The 15,165-nt window shown below is 41.4% G+C and overlaps 1 protein-coding gene across 1 annotated transcript in view; it reads right to left on the bottom strand.

Moving 5' to 3' along the window:
* dner (delta/notch-like EGF repeat containing) overlaps nt 1-15,165 on the bottom strand; it is a 59,835-nt gene that overhangs the window by 22,998 nt on the left and 21,672 nt on the right. The window contains exons 2-3 of the mRNA XM_069669070.1: nt 3,097-3,441; nt 2,912-3,009 (exon numbers count right to left, since the gene is read on the bottom strand). Of these exons, the coding sequence (XP_069525171.1) occupies nt 2,912-3,009; nt 3,097-3,441 (443 nt within the window). The remainder of the gene's footprint in view (nt 1-2,911; nt 3,010-3,096; nt 3,442-15,165) is intronic.

The following is a 15,165-nucleotide window of genomic DNA, read 5'->3' as shown; positions in this document are numbered from 1 at the left end:
AGGGTGCTGTTGAGGAGGCCCATCACTGCATCTGTATGCATCTGCAACATCTTAGCAGAGCAGCCGGTCTCATGCCGGGCAGCGCAAGAACAACAATGTTTGTCCATGTTTCCTGCCTGGGACGCTAATCTCCAGCAGCTGCCTTCCCGCTGAGGGGACGACAAACACCAGAGCCGAGCCGAGTTACCACGCTGAGTCCTCAAACCTGATGGATCAGAGCTGTGCTGAAGGAGAGACTCTGAACGTTGAGTTCAACGAGGCTCCTCACTTCTCCTGAGCACCCCTCTGACCTCACTCCCACACCTGAAATAATCTCTCTATTAACAAAATCTCACAGAAAACCAGTGATTATCCTCTCAGGCCCCGCCTGTGCATCTGTTTTAATGACTGCCTGCATACATTATAAGAATAATTATTATTATTATCTCTACAGCTCTTTTCATACAAAGGAACGCAGTCGCAAAAGCTTAAAATAAATGATGCATTACATGTGTTAATCACTCCATTGTGTTAAATGCACTCAGGTTTAAAAAGAAACCTTCTCGAGCCATAAAGGAGAAAACTTCACAGTGCTGCCTACATGAGACAACTTTAGAAAAGGCCTGCCGGGCGCAGTTAAGGATATAAAAGGACATATTTTAGGTCGTTTTCACAGGGGAAAGGAAGCTGAAGGTGGATCGGCCTGATGGCTGTCCCAAAATGTTGAAGTGGAGAGAGCCTGAAGGTGAAGCGGTGAGCAGTGACCGAGATAGTAAGATAGTGGAGGAGGTACTAGCAACCAAAATGAGTTCTGCTTTTATATGTTATCTGGGCTCAATGAGCAACACGGGGAGCTCAGATATCTGGGCAACTGCTGCTTCTTCAAGCTGAAACGAGACATTTTGTGTTTGTTATACGGAGGGGTAGTTTTTTCAAAATAAAGGTCCAATCTAATCTCTTTTTGTCGGTAGTTTTTGTTGGTTTGTTAACATAGCAGCAGTAACATGAATCCAAAGGGATCAAAAAGGTGCAAAAACATGACAATACTCAGCATATGTGTTATGATATTGTTTCATAAAGCATATACTAATAGTTGTTTGCTCACACAGAGCATCTGCAGCTTTATCTCTCTCTGCAGCCCCTTTGGGACACGAGCTTCATAACATGATCATCAGCCTCCCTAAATCGATGTCACTTTTGGATCACCGCTTCATTTCAAAGCGGGGCATGTGTGTTTTTATATAAGTGTCCTTCGGTGCCTGCGTCGGTGCCTGCGTTCAGGTGTAATTACACTGTATGAAAACAAAGCAGCAGCGGTTGATTAACTCGCAGCTCCCAGTCTGCGATCGTGATCAGAACCCTGAGTCGTGCCCAACATCTATAATGAGGGGCAACATCAAGGGCATCCAACGCTTACCTCGACCATTGCTTCTGCATTATTCATTGACCTTTATTTAGACTCCCTTTGTAATTCTGTTTATGAGCAACATGTTATTAAAAGATGGAATACACCTGGAGAGGTGTAATACAGGTAATAGAGTGTTTCAGGGTCCTGGTGGGTCATGAGGAGATTTAAATAGAAGGTTATTAGTTAGAAAAGCTGCAAGCTGTGTTACGTTGCCAACAGAACTAACTTTATGTAAAGTAAGCAGATAAAATGCTGCGCAACATAAGTTCTATTTTAGCTTTTCTTTAAGGTCATTATGCAGACAGTATTCTGTTCAGCATGCTTTGTTGTTATTCTTGTTGATTAGGATCCAAAAAGCAGCGTGGATTTTATTAATTACTGCAGTTAGATTCTGGGAGTTTGTGTCCTGACTTAACATCAAGCTGGAAACCACTGAATCACTGAAAACAATATAACGTACCACAGGTAAAATACTTTTTATGCAGAATAATACTGATATAATGTGTATCACTTTAACACCTGGGTAATTTGTTGTGATCACGCTTAAAGACTTACACACCATGTACAGCCAACTCAAGGTGAGAGGACCGGTGTCAAATTCTAAATTCAATACTGATATAATCTTGTTGACAGCATCTTTGCATTGTGTGTTTTCCCATTTAATCCAATTAAATTATAACAAACCTCCAATAGGAGATTATTTAACAGTAAAGACCAGCTCCAGTCATGTTTTAAGAAATGCTCTGCTTGAAATAACAAATTGTGTCTGATATATTTTTTCTGCAAAATACGTTTAATGACTTGGTAAAAATCCCCCAAGGCATCTCCTCCTTTCTCCCTCATTAAATATTCCCCAATCTGCATAGGCCCCGCCCACTATGTACGACGTTACTCCTAAAATTACAGCCGAAAACAAAACACATCACGAAGTTTAGCTAGCTTGAAATGTAGTAATTAGTAGTAGTAATGTTACCGTTAGTAGTCAGTAGTGAGTTTGTAAAAATTACGATGACGGTTAAAGCTGGCTCGCACATCGCTGAAGTGGTTGCCATAGGTTACCCATAATGATATGCATAGCGTCACCCCGTACATAAATGGGATTGGCTCCTTAGGTTTGTGAGGTTTGTTCAGCCTGTTCTTGGTACACTGCAGTTTAAAAGCACACAGGCCCAGTCATGGAGATGACTGCTTATGTTGTCCCTGATATGTCTTATAGCACATGAAGAACACCACATGGAGATGTTTACAAGGTTAAACACTGGATTTTCACTGGAGGGGGTCTTTAATAGCATTGATTGGTTTCTGGGGCACCATATCATGAAGCGGACATCTGTTGCATGCTGTTCAAACTGCAACCGTTTTGTCCTTTCAGGCACCAGGATGGATATAAGTTATAAGAGAGTGAGTAAAAATGGACATAAATAGGGGCCCACAGCTAAACTTGGCCACGGGCCCCCCTATCTGTTTAATCCGGCCCTGCTCTAAGGGCAGTTAGTCTTAAGAGGTACTTGATGTTACTCTTACTTTACAGCCGTCTCTTCAGGCACCTCGAGAGATAAAGTCAGAGTTCCTGATGTCAGCTCACACAGCTCAGGGCTCACACAGTGCAGACCCTCCGTCACCTGAAACACACACACATATGTTTTTCTTTACACATTTTAAAGATAAACCCTCAGAGGAGCTTAAATTTAGAGTGCAACTTATCTCACCCTGTCTGCCTCCCACGGCACCACCAGCAGCCTCTGCCCGGCTTTGGGTTGCCATGGCTGCAGGGTGGGAGGTGCGGGCGTCGTGGTAGAGGAGATGGTGGTTGGCTGTGGCGGCTGAGTGGCGGCTGGGGTGGTGGAGGCGACGGGGGTAGCCAGTTCAGGAGCGGAGGGGGTGGCGGGGTCCCAGTCTGCGGCCGGCAGGTCCAATAAGATCTGATCGCACCTCTCCCCCTCGTAGCCCTCACTGCACTCGCAGGTGTAGGCCGGCTCCCCCTCCTCCCCACCATCGCTCCGGCTGCAGTTTCCATGGAGACAGGGGCTGCTGGCACACGGGTCTGTGAAAAACTGAAAGAGGGAAACAATGAGTACAAAACAGGAAGTGTCAGAGAGAAAGAGTGAATAAAAACAATATATGACAACAGTTTTTGTCTGTCTCAGCTTCAATTTTTGTGACTGTTTGGCAATATTTTTATTGTGAAAGCCCAAAATGTCAAACTGGGGTTCAGCTCCACTGGAAATAGACCAAGAAAAAGGTCCTTAAAGCACTGTAGAGACCAGGAAAGTAGTCCAAACTCTCTCTGAGTGATCGTTTTACTCTCCTACACTACTCAGCTGTTCTTTTATTGCTCTCTGACTCAGCTTCCTCCTTTTTACACCCTCCTGTTTAGATTTTATTACATTTGACTCCCAATAAACTGTTGCAAGACCGCATTTCTTGCTCTTTCGTTCAATTTTTCTACTCTCTCACACACAGACTAAAGTATGAATATATAAATACCTGCGCACACACTTGCATTTTGTCCCCGTACAAGGTTTCCCCCGTCATGCAGCCATGAAAAAAATGCCCCCTGACAGCCTCCTTCATGCTGGCTTCCCCCATCAATAATTGATCATATTTGGAGGAAAAACATTCCGGTACAGATGCTGAAGGTGAAAGAGGACAAAGCCGAGCTTATAAAGCTTACTGCGTGACACCGTGTCGCCTTTTTGCTTGGCTTTCAGAGCCCTCTTAGAGCGACTTTAATCTGGCCGCCTCTCATTTTCTTTGGCAACAGAAACAGTCTCAGGTATCTGCAGCTCCAGCTGTTCGATTTAAATGTTTTAGATAACGGTTTTAATAAAATACAGAGAAAAACAAAAACCCAAGGCAGGGGAGAGGGTGAACAGAAGGATTGTTTCCTCCTGTGCATATAAATGTAGTTTCATATGTGTCTGAGAGAGAGAGAGAAACAGTGAGCGGCAGAACAACAGGGCATCATTAACAGTCCACTCCCTCTTCCACAGAGTCACACCTCATTAGTGTTAATCTGTCTCAGGTTTTTAGTCTCAACACCTCTATCAAACTTCCTCTCTGCTCTAAAGCACAGAACTCCCAACTGTCCCCAGCAGGCCACCGTACACAGTCGGTGGCTCTTATCTCCACTCAAACGGCACCAGGGATTGAGTTTATCAACCTTTTTAGAGAGAACAGCAACGTTGGCATGTCTGAGTTAGAGGAAGCATTAGAGTCCAGCTCCTGACCTTTCGCATCTGTCACTCCTGATTTCTCTCCCGTCGTTACAGTCTCTGACCAGGCTGCACAGAACGCTCCAACAAAGCACATGGTTCAACACAACAGGACTTAAAACAGGGCAAAACAATTTGATCTCCAATCTGTAGTAGAACAAAATGGCACAATTCTCCTGGGAACAATGGAAATACATCAGTACATGATGTTTCCTGTGATGCGCTGGCCGGCTTTTACACTCCCCGACCTCTTTTGTAGGAGTGCATCATTTTGCCTAGATTAATTAAAGCATGATTCTAGAGGTCCTGAAAATAATGTGTCAGAAAATGTATCGTGCAAAAATGACAAATATTGTTTCTTCTTACATCCCTGTAAATTGATTTATAGAGTTATAGGATTTATAGATTTATGGACTTTGATCTAATTGGTCAGTTGTTTGTGTGATTAGATGCTATTCTTTAAGTGGCAATCATATCTCACCATACTAAAAAAGTGCTTGTGTTGGTTAGAGATTTAAAATGCATAACACGCCCGAAGTCTGATGTGGAGCATCTATGACTGATTTGGCCACTTTTCAGTCCTTTGAAAGTGAGTACAATGTGATACGATAGAAGATGGTGATATACAATATACTTTGGGATATAAAACGTTGCAGTATGCTTAGATACGATACGATATGATGCGATATGATGCAATATAATGCGATGCGATACGATACAATGTTATATGATGCGATGCGATGCAATACGATGCAATGTGATACCACAAGCAATAACATGTGATGCGATACGATGAAATAAGATTAGAAAGAAATTTGATGCCATGTGATACGTTGCAATGCGATACGATGCGATACGATACGACGCGATGCGATATGACACGATGCGATACAACACGATGCGATACGACATGATGCGATACGACACGATGCATTACGACACGATGCGATACGATATAATACAATACAATATGATGCGATACGATGTAATGCGATACGACACGATGCGATACAACACGATGCGATACGACATGATGCGATAAGACATGATGCGATACGACACGATGCGATACAACATGATGCGATGCGACACGATGCGATACGATATAATACGATACGATATAATACGATACAATATGATGCGATATGATGCCATGCGATGTGATACAATGTGATGCAATGCACTTTATTGTCTCTTTAGGGAAATTGTTTTGGTCTCTAGTTAGTTAAGTTAGTTAGTTAGTTAATCTGTACCTAAAATACTCAAATGGATTGACATTTCCCTTAATTTCTGTTTGTACCTATTAATAATGATAACTTACATTTCTATCACTCTTATTGTTACAGTATGTTGAGATTGGTGTCTCCACATAATGCCAGAGTAGCTCTTTCTAAGTTACCCTGCACTTCTTAAAATGTGGTTTTATTATGTAGCCCTTACTTAAAACTTGGTGCATTTAAGTGCAAATGGCATTTTTAGTCTTTCTTGGTGTTATTTGTATTCATTAATTCAGTCAAATATTCCTGCATGATGCTGTTACTCTCGGGCACCAAACATCTTATTTGCCCCGGGCTCTGGCAGACCATGTGAATCAATTCCTTCTAAGCAGCTGATAATAACCCACATTAGTCCCTTTATCTCTTTTCCCCACATGGACCAACGAACAGAAAGAAGATATCCACCCGGGCCAAATGAATCGCTTCACAAGGTGCTGTGATCCATTTGCTAATTTGGGACGGCCACCCTGAGGAGGAAGGATCAATACGGCCGGATGGGGGAAGACAGCAACGCTACTTAAGCTATTGGCAGCATCACTTTAACCTGGTGGAGGGGCTGAAACAAACTGCCACTGCAGACATGACACACATACATATACACTACAGAAATTGATGCCTGTGAATACATTTATATGCATCTCAACATAATGGTACACATAAATAATGTAGGAGAAACAAAAGTGAGAAAGCTTCTTCATATGGTTAGATTGTGAAACGCACCTTTTTCATAGCAGCTGAAAATTATTTGTCTGCACCGAAAATACTTTGTCACAAGACGAAGCAAGCAAGTGAGAAAAGCTTTCTCAGGAGGCAGTTTATCTGCACGTCTGACAACCTGACATCTTCTAATTAACAGAGTTGTCAAGGTGAAGTGGTGTCATGTTTTTATGAAGGATTTTACTGGCACCTTTACAGGAAAGCAATCCAACACATATACTGTGCAGGGTCACTGAGCTATAGCACTGTTAATAAAGAAACCAAGGAAAGACTGCATAGTAGGGTATACAGTGCAAGGCTAAGATATCAGGGTACAGTAAAAAACTTTTTTCATTAACATTTTCGTAAAACAAAATAAAAAAATTTCATTTAATTTCCATTCGAGGACAAATGGAGACAGTGTTCAATTACTACGCTTACAATCGATTACAATTAGTGCAACAGCATCATTTAAAGTTATAAAAGATCTCAGTTTCGTTCTCTTGGGCTGCACCTGCTGGAGCACACTTCCCAGATATCCAGACAGTGTTGCATGTGTGACATCCACGGTTGGCTCTGGTTGTAACTCTTGATTTTCCTCGCTGATGGTGGCTTTCCTTTTTAGACTGTGTGCCTTCATCTGAGCATCAAATTTGTTTCTTTTTCTTTGGATTTTCACTTATTTTTGAAGTTGTATCTGTAGTCATCGATCTGTTCTTTGTTTGTTCAGCAATAGCAGATTACTGTTTACTCGCAACACTTGCAGGGACCGGAAAAGCAGTCGCTTAGCTCCGCCTACCCTCTCTGGCAGACCAACCACTGCTGGGTGATGGAAAACACGTCACTAACTGGGCACCGCTTGTGATTTTTTTCCACAAAGTTCACACCACCACTGTGTTACCTCATCCGGCGATAGATAATGACATAACAGACATTTATTTAAATGAAAATGAAGAGATTATTACTTTAAAGAGTCTTTTAGATTGTCAAAGTGTGTGAAGATAACCACTGAAAATGGAAAATGTGTCTATAAAGAAGCATAAAATCAACCTGAAGAGACACATATGACATAAAATAAAGCCTTTCCAACAACGACTGTGTGTAACATCACTTACATGATGTTTCCTGCTGTTCTGCTCAATTGTTTAAAGCATTAAATAGACGTCGGTTTGGCTACAGAGTCGGTGATTGATGACACAAACCTATAATGAGAAACTAAGTTAAGACTGGCAGAAGTGCCCTTGAGCAAGTCATTACAATAAATACAGCTCAGCAGATCTGAAGCTGCCCTCTGTAAAAGGAAAATATCTCGACAAAGAAGTGTTACAAAACTGTCTGAAAGCTCAGTTATATCACTTCAAGCAGGGGGTGAGTAGACTTGTATTGCAGCCTGCAGAAGGATTAAGTGGTGAAATCAGCCAGATATTACAGAGTAAGTGGGTGGTGATGAAAAACAGAGGGCTTTATTAGAAAAGGTGACGCAGTGAGAAAAAATAAAGCAGCAAGAATAATGATTTTTCTACAACTACACAACGTCTGATTCTACAAACTGTTGTTGGATGAAAAAGTGGGCTGCCAATTTTTAAGAAGTCAGAAAAACAATCTTGTTTGCAGCTTGAACATGACTGAGAAGTATGTAATCCTGCAAGTACAGCGGGAGAAGGATCAATAGCTGGAGGTATGAGGGTGGTCAAGTGTGTACTGCTGCAATCAGGCCAGGAAAAGCTGCAATGCTCCATGTGCAAAAACAGCACTAAAGGTGCGTAGAGCTGATCAGCTGAATGATGGAGACTGCAGTGTGAATTTAAAGTTATCTGCCATCATCCTGAAGAGTGTAATATCTGGCCAAAAGTATAAAGGTAAGGGCCACCTGATACTTTTTCTACCTTTGGACTGGATCTGTTTTTAACAGTTTGTGCTACAGGTAGGTCTCAATACTACAGCATACTATTATATTTTAGAAAACAATCATGCTTCCAGTTTCTCTAAATTTCCTTCCTAACAGTCAGAGCTGTGGTATTACTGCAATGCCAAACAGTTTCACAGGGGGATGTCTCCCTCCTGCTTTACTCAGACCGACGTCCACAAGAGAGAGCGCTCATCAGTAACTAGTTGGTGCAAGTTATGCTTTCTATCTTCTACTGTTCATGTGTGATTATGGAACATAGCGCTGTTAAGACCTGGCATTATATGGTCGATGTTTAGTAATGTAGAATAAAGTAATTAAAGTAGTCGTCTGTCAAGTCTCTGTGCTAACTGGCTATCCCGGAGCCCCGGCTATCTAGCCCCACTGCTAGCTCTTGCCACCTACACCACCACCGTTACAAATGCCCCACGTTGAGCGCCATTGGCAATACCACAACTCTGACTGTTACACTCTGCATGAAAACAAGTCCATGAGGAATGCGTTTAGCCTGTTAAGAGTGGAAGAACATGAGTGACCTGCACAGATCTGTGACCTCAGCCCCAGCCAACCACCTCCAAACCGGAACACAGCCGGAGCCGGGTCTTATCACCCAACATCAGCGTTGGATCTCCTGTGACTGAATGGGAGTTGATCTCTGCACAGAAGGTGTCACATTCAACCCCAGCAGGCAGACTAAGATGCATTCAAGTACCTGTTTATAATAGCACTGGATGAAATGACAATGTGAAAGGGGTCTCTCGTGGCTATTATAGCCTTGTTTTAGGTGCTCTGAAAAGAAAAGCAGGTTTAAAGTTTTGATCCGGATCTTGAGTAAAGTAGTGGCTTTATTTAGAGCTGCATATTTGTGAACTTCAGTTTGAGAACTTTACTAAAGAGGGTTTCTCTGATCAGTCAGATCAGCAGCCCACTTGAATAAGGTCCAGTGATGCTTCGTACCTGATGGAGCTTCTGCCATCAGCTGTTTGATGACAGCAGTTAACTGAGCGCTCCATTTCACCAGTTTATCAACCACTTACTGTTTATGGCTGACTCATTTGAGCGGTAGATCATAGTACTGCAGGGGTTCGCTTTAATGGCCGGATCATTCAGCTCATCACACACACAAAATTAGTTTGAAGGGTAGTGATGACTCACGCTGCTCAGGAAAAAACACCTGCACGTGGAGAAAAATAACAAGGGACTAAGGGACCGTATGAAAATTATCGGGTAGGAAAGAGGGGCTGGATGTAATGTTGTATTTTAAAAACACACACACACACACACACACACACACACAGGAGAAGGTGAGAGTGTGTGACAATGTGTGAAGCAGTTAGCAGGAATTGTTCTACAGCTCCTTTATAGCGATCAAGATGTGTTGCCATGGCTACAGTAGCTAGGTAACGTGAGACCAATTAGCACACAGTATTATACTTACAGAATGTGTGTGTGTGTGTGTGTGTGTGTGTGTGTTTTCACGCCTGCAGCGCACCTGTTCCCCGCACACACAGCATCAATATTTGCCCAAAGAGTCCCATCGCACTGCAGAGACATGATCCATCTCAAAATCTACTCACTCCCTCATCTGGGCTGTTTATCAGTGTTTTGGCTCCCTCAGTCAGAGTGATAACATCCCCCGCTGTGGAGGGAGGAAACATACAGATAACGTTCACTTAATCGCCCTTCTATGAAAAACACTCAGAAAATAAGGAAAATATCCCTGCAGGAGTCCAGAGAGGGTAAATGTGTCATGTGAAGGGTCATGGCAGGATGGAGGGCCACAGATTTATTCTCGATAAAATCCCACCTTAAAGCAGTGATGTCACAGCGTCCCTGCAGTGTCTCTTTATGAGGTCTGAACCCTGAACGCGACATCCTCAGAGGCTTCTTTCACTTCTTTTTGCTTCAATCTAAGCTGCTTATATTGTGTCTGAAACATATTGCAGGCTGTGAATCGGTGCAATAACTGTTTCCAATTTGAAAACAAAAAAGAAAAGAATGAGTTTCATCAGTTATCAGGACATTCATTCCCTTTCTACTTCATAATAACTTTATGGTTTTTCACATCCTACATGACTAAGAGTGTACCGCAATGCTAGCTGCTCCGTGTGGCCATACCGGCATAGTGAAGCTTTAGGCTAAATGTTGCCGCTGTCAGATGTCATGTTATGTAATTAGCACTAGCAGACAAACACATAGTATAGATGAGGCTGATGGGAAGTTTTTGTTGATATTTAGTTCATCGAGAGGTGGATACATTTTGAATTCAAATACAATCCATCCATTTTTTGTGAAGAAATGTGTATAAAGTATTCAGTATTCATCTGGAAACCATGAATATCTGCACTTTTTTGGCTATGTGCAGCTATGCTTCTAGCATGGCTTAAAAAACACTAGCTCTGAACAGCGTTACTTTCAGTGGCATTATTGTATTCTTTGCCGTGTTTTTCTCTTCTGTGTTGTGCTGCTGCAATGCTGCCATGAATCATAATGGGTTGCAAAATTCCAATAGTAGCTGAGCTCTTTGAATTGTGGCTTAACAAAAATCCAAATCTCTGAGTGTGTCTGAACAATGACGCTGGTACAGTACAGACTTTGAATATGTCATCTGATGCCATCTTTATTAAGACTCATCAGGGAAACTTAACATACACTTTGTTTGAAATTTTTGTAAGTATCCAGGATGCTATTCCATATTAAATCAGATGAAATTCTCGTGTCAGGCAAATAAAACTGGAGACTTTTGAGTGCTTCAGGGGCGGATAGCGCACAGCTCTCACTGCAGTCTGACTAGGAGCAGGAACTTCATGCGTCTACGAGGGTCTCATATTTCATGTTTTACTAATGAGCGATGTGGTTAAAAATTGATGCATCTGATCTAGATCCATCTTCTTTTAAAGGCTGAGCATGTATTTGTCAAGCAGTCGCTTTTTGCTGAATTCAAGGCTACAGAGGGAAAGTGGAGCATCTCTCTGCATTGCGTAATCTCAGAGGAGCAGAGCAAATATCAGGAAATATGAAGCTGGAGACAAAGTACAACCCTGCAACACAGAGGCCGTGAACATTACGCACAGCTATAACTACATCATTCTTGCCAGATGGACAGCTGGGAAACACACTGCATCACTACGGCTGGGGAATTACAACCACAGCTATGTGACTTTAACAGCCAGGAAACAAATACTGTGTAATTATATAATCAATCACACAGCAATTAACTGGATGAACCAAATTAAACTTTCATATAGCCAGCAGTAATTTTTATCTCCAATGTGCGGTGCGTAATGAGCACCCGCAATCCGGCTGAAACTAAATATTTAATTCATGATAGTGACAAAATAATACTTGAAAATCATCCCTCAATAGAGTCGTTTCCTCCCCGCAGTCTGCTCTCATGAGGTTTGAGCCCTGAGATGTGATCTCATTATATGAAGAGGGCGCAAGAAAGACTCAAGAAAGAAGAAATCAAGTAAATACGCTGAGAAAACCATGATCAATTCTATATTTGTGTTCAGATAATAAGCCTCCAAAATGTCAAACTTTCTCTCAGTGCACCCCTGCTTTTAAGAGAAGAGTGACTCAGGGATTCGTACGCAGCGAGCAAGATTACGAGGTTGGATGAAAGCCTAAAAAATAAATGGAAAAATAAGGAATCAAAGCAGAGAACTGGTTCCTTGTGGGTAAAGACACAAAAGGTTGTAGGATTTAAACCCAGAGTTAATACTGACACAAAACACCCAAGTAGGAGGTCTGATTTTGGGCCTTCTAACAAACTATGTGGCTCTCTGAAAATTACAGGCAGGAAAGTATGAGACTGTTCTATATTTCCTCTTGTAGACAGTCAAAATGTCTCCTACTGTAACGTGACTACAAGCTTATCAAAGGAATAAGCTCCTTTCTAGGCGTTTTTTGTAATTCTCACATCATGATGCAAGACTGTGTCAAGCTTTTCCATCCTTGGCAGCAAAGTGACGGTTTTGTTCACAGGCCGTGGAAGCAAGATTTTTTTGCAGGCGAGTCTAATCTCAGCTCGTTTTATTAATACAAAAGAGTGATGTAAAACCAGCTGAGTAACGGCCTGAATGTCACATAAAAATTAAAGACTTGATGAGTCACAGCGACTGAATATTTTAGGATCTGGCTGGTGGCAGGTTTTTAATTTCATACCCCTGTGAATAACACCTTCACTTAGTTTTGAAGAACTAGATAAAAGCTGCATGTTCAGCCCAGTGTATATTGCTTTTTTGGTATTAAAAGTTGAAATGTTAGGAGGGTACTGTTGGCTACCTGTAGTAAAATTCCTCATCTCACCTAAACTCAGGGAAATGTTTGACATTTAGTGGCTCCATCTTTAGGGAGTCTCTTAAAATAAGATAAGTTAATACTTTATTGATGCCCTGAGGGTGTTGCAGCGGCACAAAGACAAAATAGCGAGTAAGTAAAAATAAGAATACATAAAAAATAAAGTGTATATGTGTGTATACAGCTATTATACAAGTAGGAGTAAGTGAAAAGTTAAAGTGACAGTTATGAGATGAAGTGGCATGGTATGGGTAATAGCAGCAACATTTTAGCAGGATGAGATAATACAGTATGCTACGAGATATAAGGTAAGGTGCAGTATAAAAGTGGCAATAAATATAGTATGGTATATTACAGTATGTATATATAACATAGTATGGTTTGGAATACTAAGTGAGTACTAAAAAAGTAATATAAAGGTATGTCTTCATACATGCAAAGTTGCTTAAAATGTTACACGCTCCATGACGGAAAAGTCAAATTTACCAAGCACAATGTTATTTCCAATATGGCTGCTAAGAAGATTTACGAGCCATACCAACAGGCCATCCTTTGAACATACAAACTGGCACTGCACCTGTAAAACAAATACATCAATTAAAAACTAAATTATAGCATTATAAATGGACAAAAGACACTTAGGGTTAATCATAAAAACGGTCTCATTATTATCATGAAATCACAATACATCAAAGCCCACAGTTTCCCATCAAATAGCTCTGTTAAACTGATAACTAGCTATCTGTTTAAAACCAAACAGCAGACGAAAAAGTTAGAAGCTAGCTAACTAGTCTTTCGCCTTTTGTCTGGAGAACTGGAGACTTTCCTGGAGACTTACTTCAAGAGTTGGTAGAGACCAGAATAGACCAAAATAAAGCTAAATTAAAAATTAATGTTAAAGATATAATCTCAAAGATTTTCATTTAAATAAATGTCTGTGAAGTCACTTTCTATCGCCGAATGAGGTGAGAACACAATGGTGATTGAGCCTATGGTTCACTGATGAAAGCCTTAGCAATTGCAGTATATAGTACTGGGTGTCTGTGGAGACATTCAAAAATCACAAGCAGCTCCCAGTTAGTTTTGCATCAGCCAGCAGTGGTTGGTCTGCCAGAGAGGGTAGGCGGAGCTAAGCGGCTGCTTTTCCGGTCTCTGCAAGTGTATCGAGTAAACAGTAATGTACTATGGCTGAACAAACAAAGAAAAGATCGATGACTACAGATACAACTTCAAAAATAAGTGAAAATCCAAAGAACAAGGAACAAATTTGACGCTCAGATGAAGGCAAACAGTCTAAAAAGGAAAGCAACCGTCAGCGGGGAAAATCAGGAGTTACAACCATACCAAAGGGAGCCAACTGTAGAAGTTTGTTTATCTGGGACATATGCGCCCACAATTACCTTTTATCACCATAAGGTGTCGCCAAATAGCATGAAACTTCAGGTTTATCACTTTAACTCACATCTTCATGTAGCTGTAGTGAAGTGGACTCCAACTGAATGCTAATATGGCTTTGTTTGCAACTTTGTCGCAGCTAGCTAGATATGCGCTGAGAGGATTTGCTAGCTTGTTAGCTACAACTGCTCATGGCAGAGGAGAAGTGCTGCTGTGTTAAGGATAGAGGATTTTTTTTACTTACTATGGCCGAACATTTATCAATCTATATCTTAAACCTGTGTGGTGGGCTATTGTCATAAAATAAACAATAATAATGTCACAGCATGTAGCCTAGCTTAAGTTTAGGATGATTTCACAGTAGAATTTTAACTTCCTCTAAACGCCCTGGTTTCTTCCTATTATCCAAAAACATGCACGCAAGGTCATCTGGAAATTCAGCTGTTCTGAAAATCGTCAGGTGAATTGTCTGACTATATTAGCCCTGTCATTCTTGCTGGGCTTTTTGTTGGGATTGGCTCTGATACGCATCCCTGAGCAGTAAAAGCAGATGTTTGGGATTACATGGCTATTGTAGAAATAATTGAATGTCATGACATATTTGGTGTTTTTTCATAGCCTAAGGTTTTCACGTGCCCGGCTATTGTCTTAGGCAGTCAACCACATCAACTCAATATTATTTAGAGACAGGGTTATGCAGTGATTTGAGCTTCTGGTTTAGCATTTCAGCAATATCCCGTCAGTCTCCCAGGAAGACATTATTGTTGTTATGATTTATTGCGCCCGTCAGTCAGAAAACCACCCAGCATGAACCCCTCATGATCCAGCCTTGTCATGTCTGCTGTCAGCACAGACACAAGTTACAGACGGCGTTTTAGACACTGCCTGAGTCTTTTTCCATTTCCATCACAGTCATGAGAGGAGGAGCAGGTATTGGTAGGAAGTCTTAGAAAACTTTTATTATTACCTTTTTGTCACTTTTACTTC

This window comes from Semicossyphus pulcher, unplaced genomic scaffold (assembly GCF_022749685.1).
Source record: "Semicossyphus pulcher isolate SPU_LCO1_2020_fin unplaced genomic scaffold, fSemPul1.0.p SCAF_19, whole genome shotgun sequence".
In the NCBI taxonomy this organism is placed as follows: Eukaryota; Metazoa; Chordata; class Actinopteri; order Labriformes; family Labridae; genus Semicossyphus; species Semicossyphus pulcher.
Note: the sequence above shows the minus strand (reverse complement) of the source record. Positions and strands in the feature narration are given on the sequence as shown.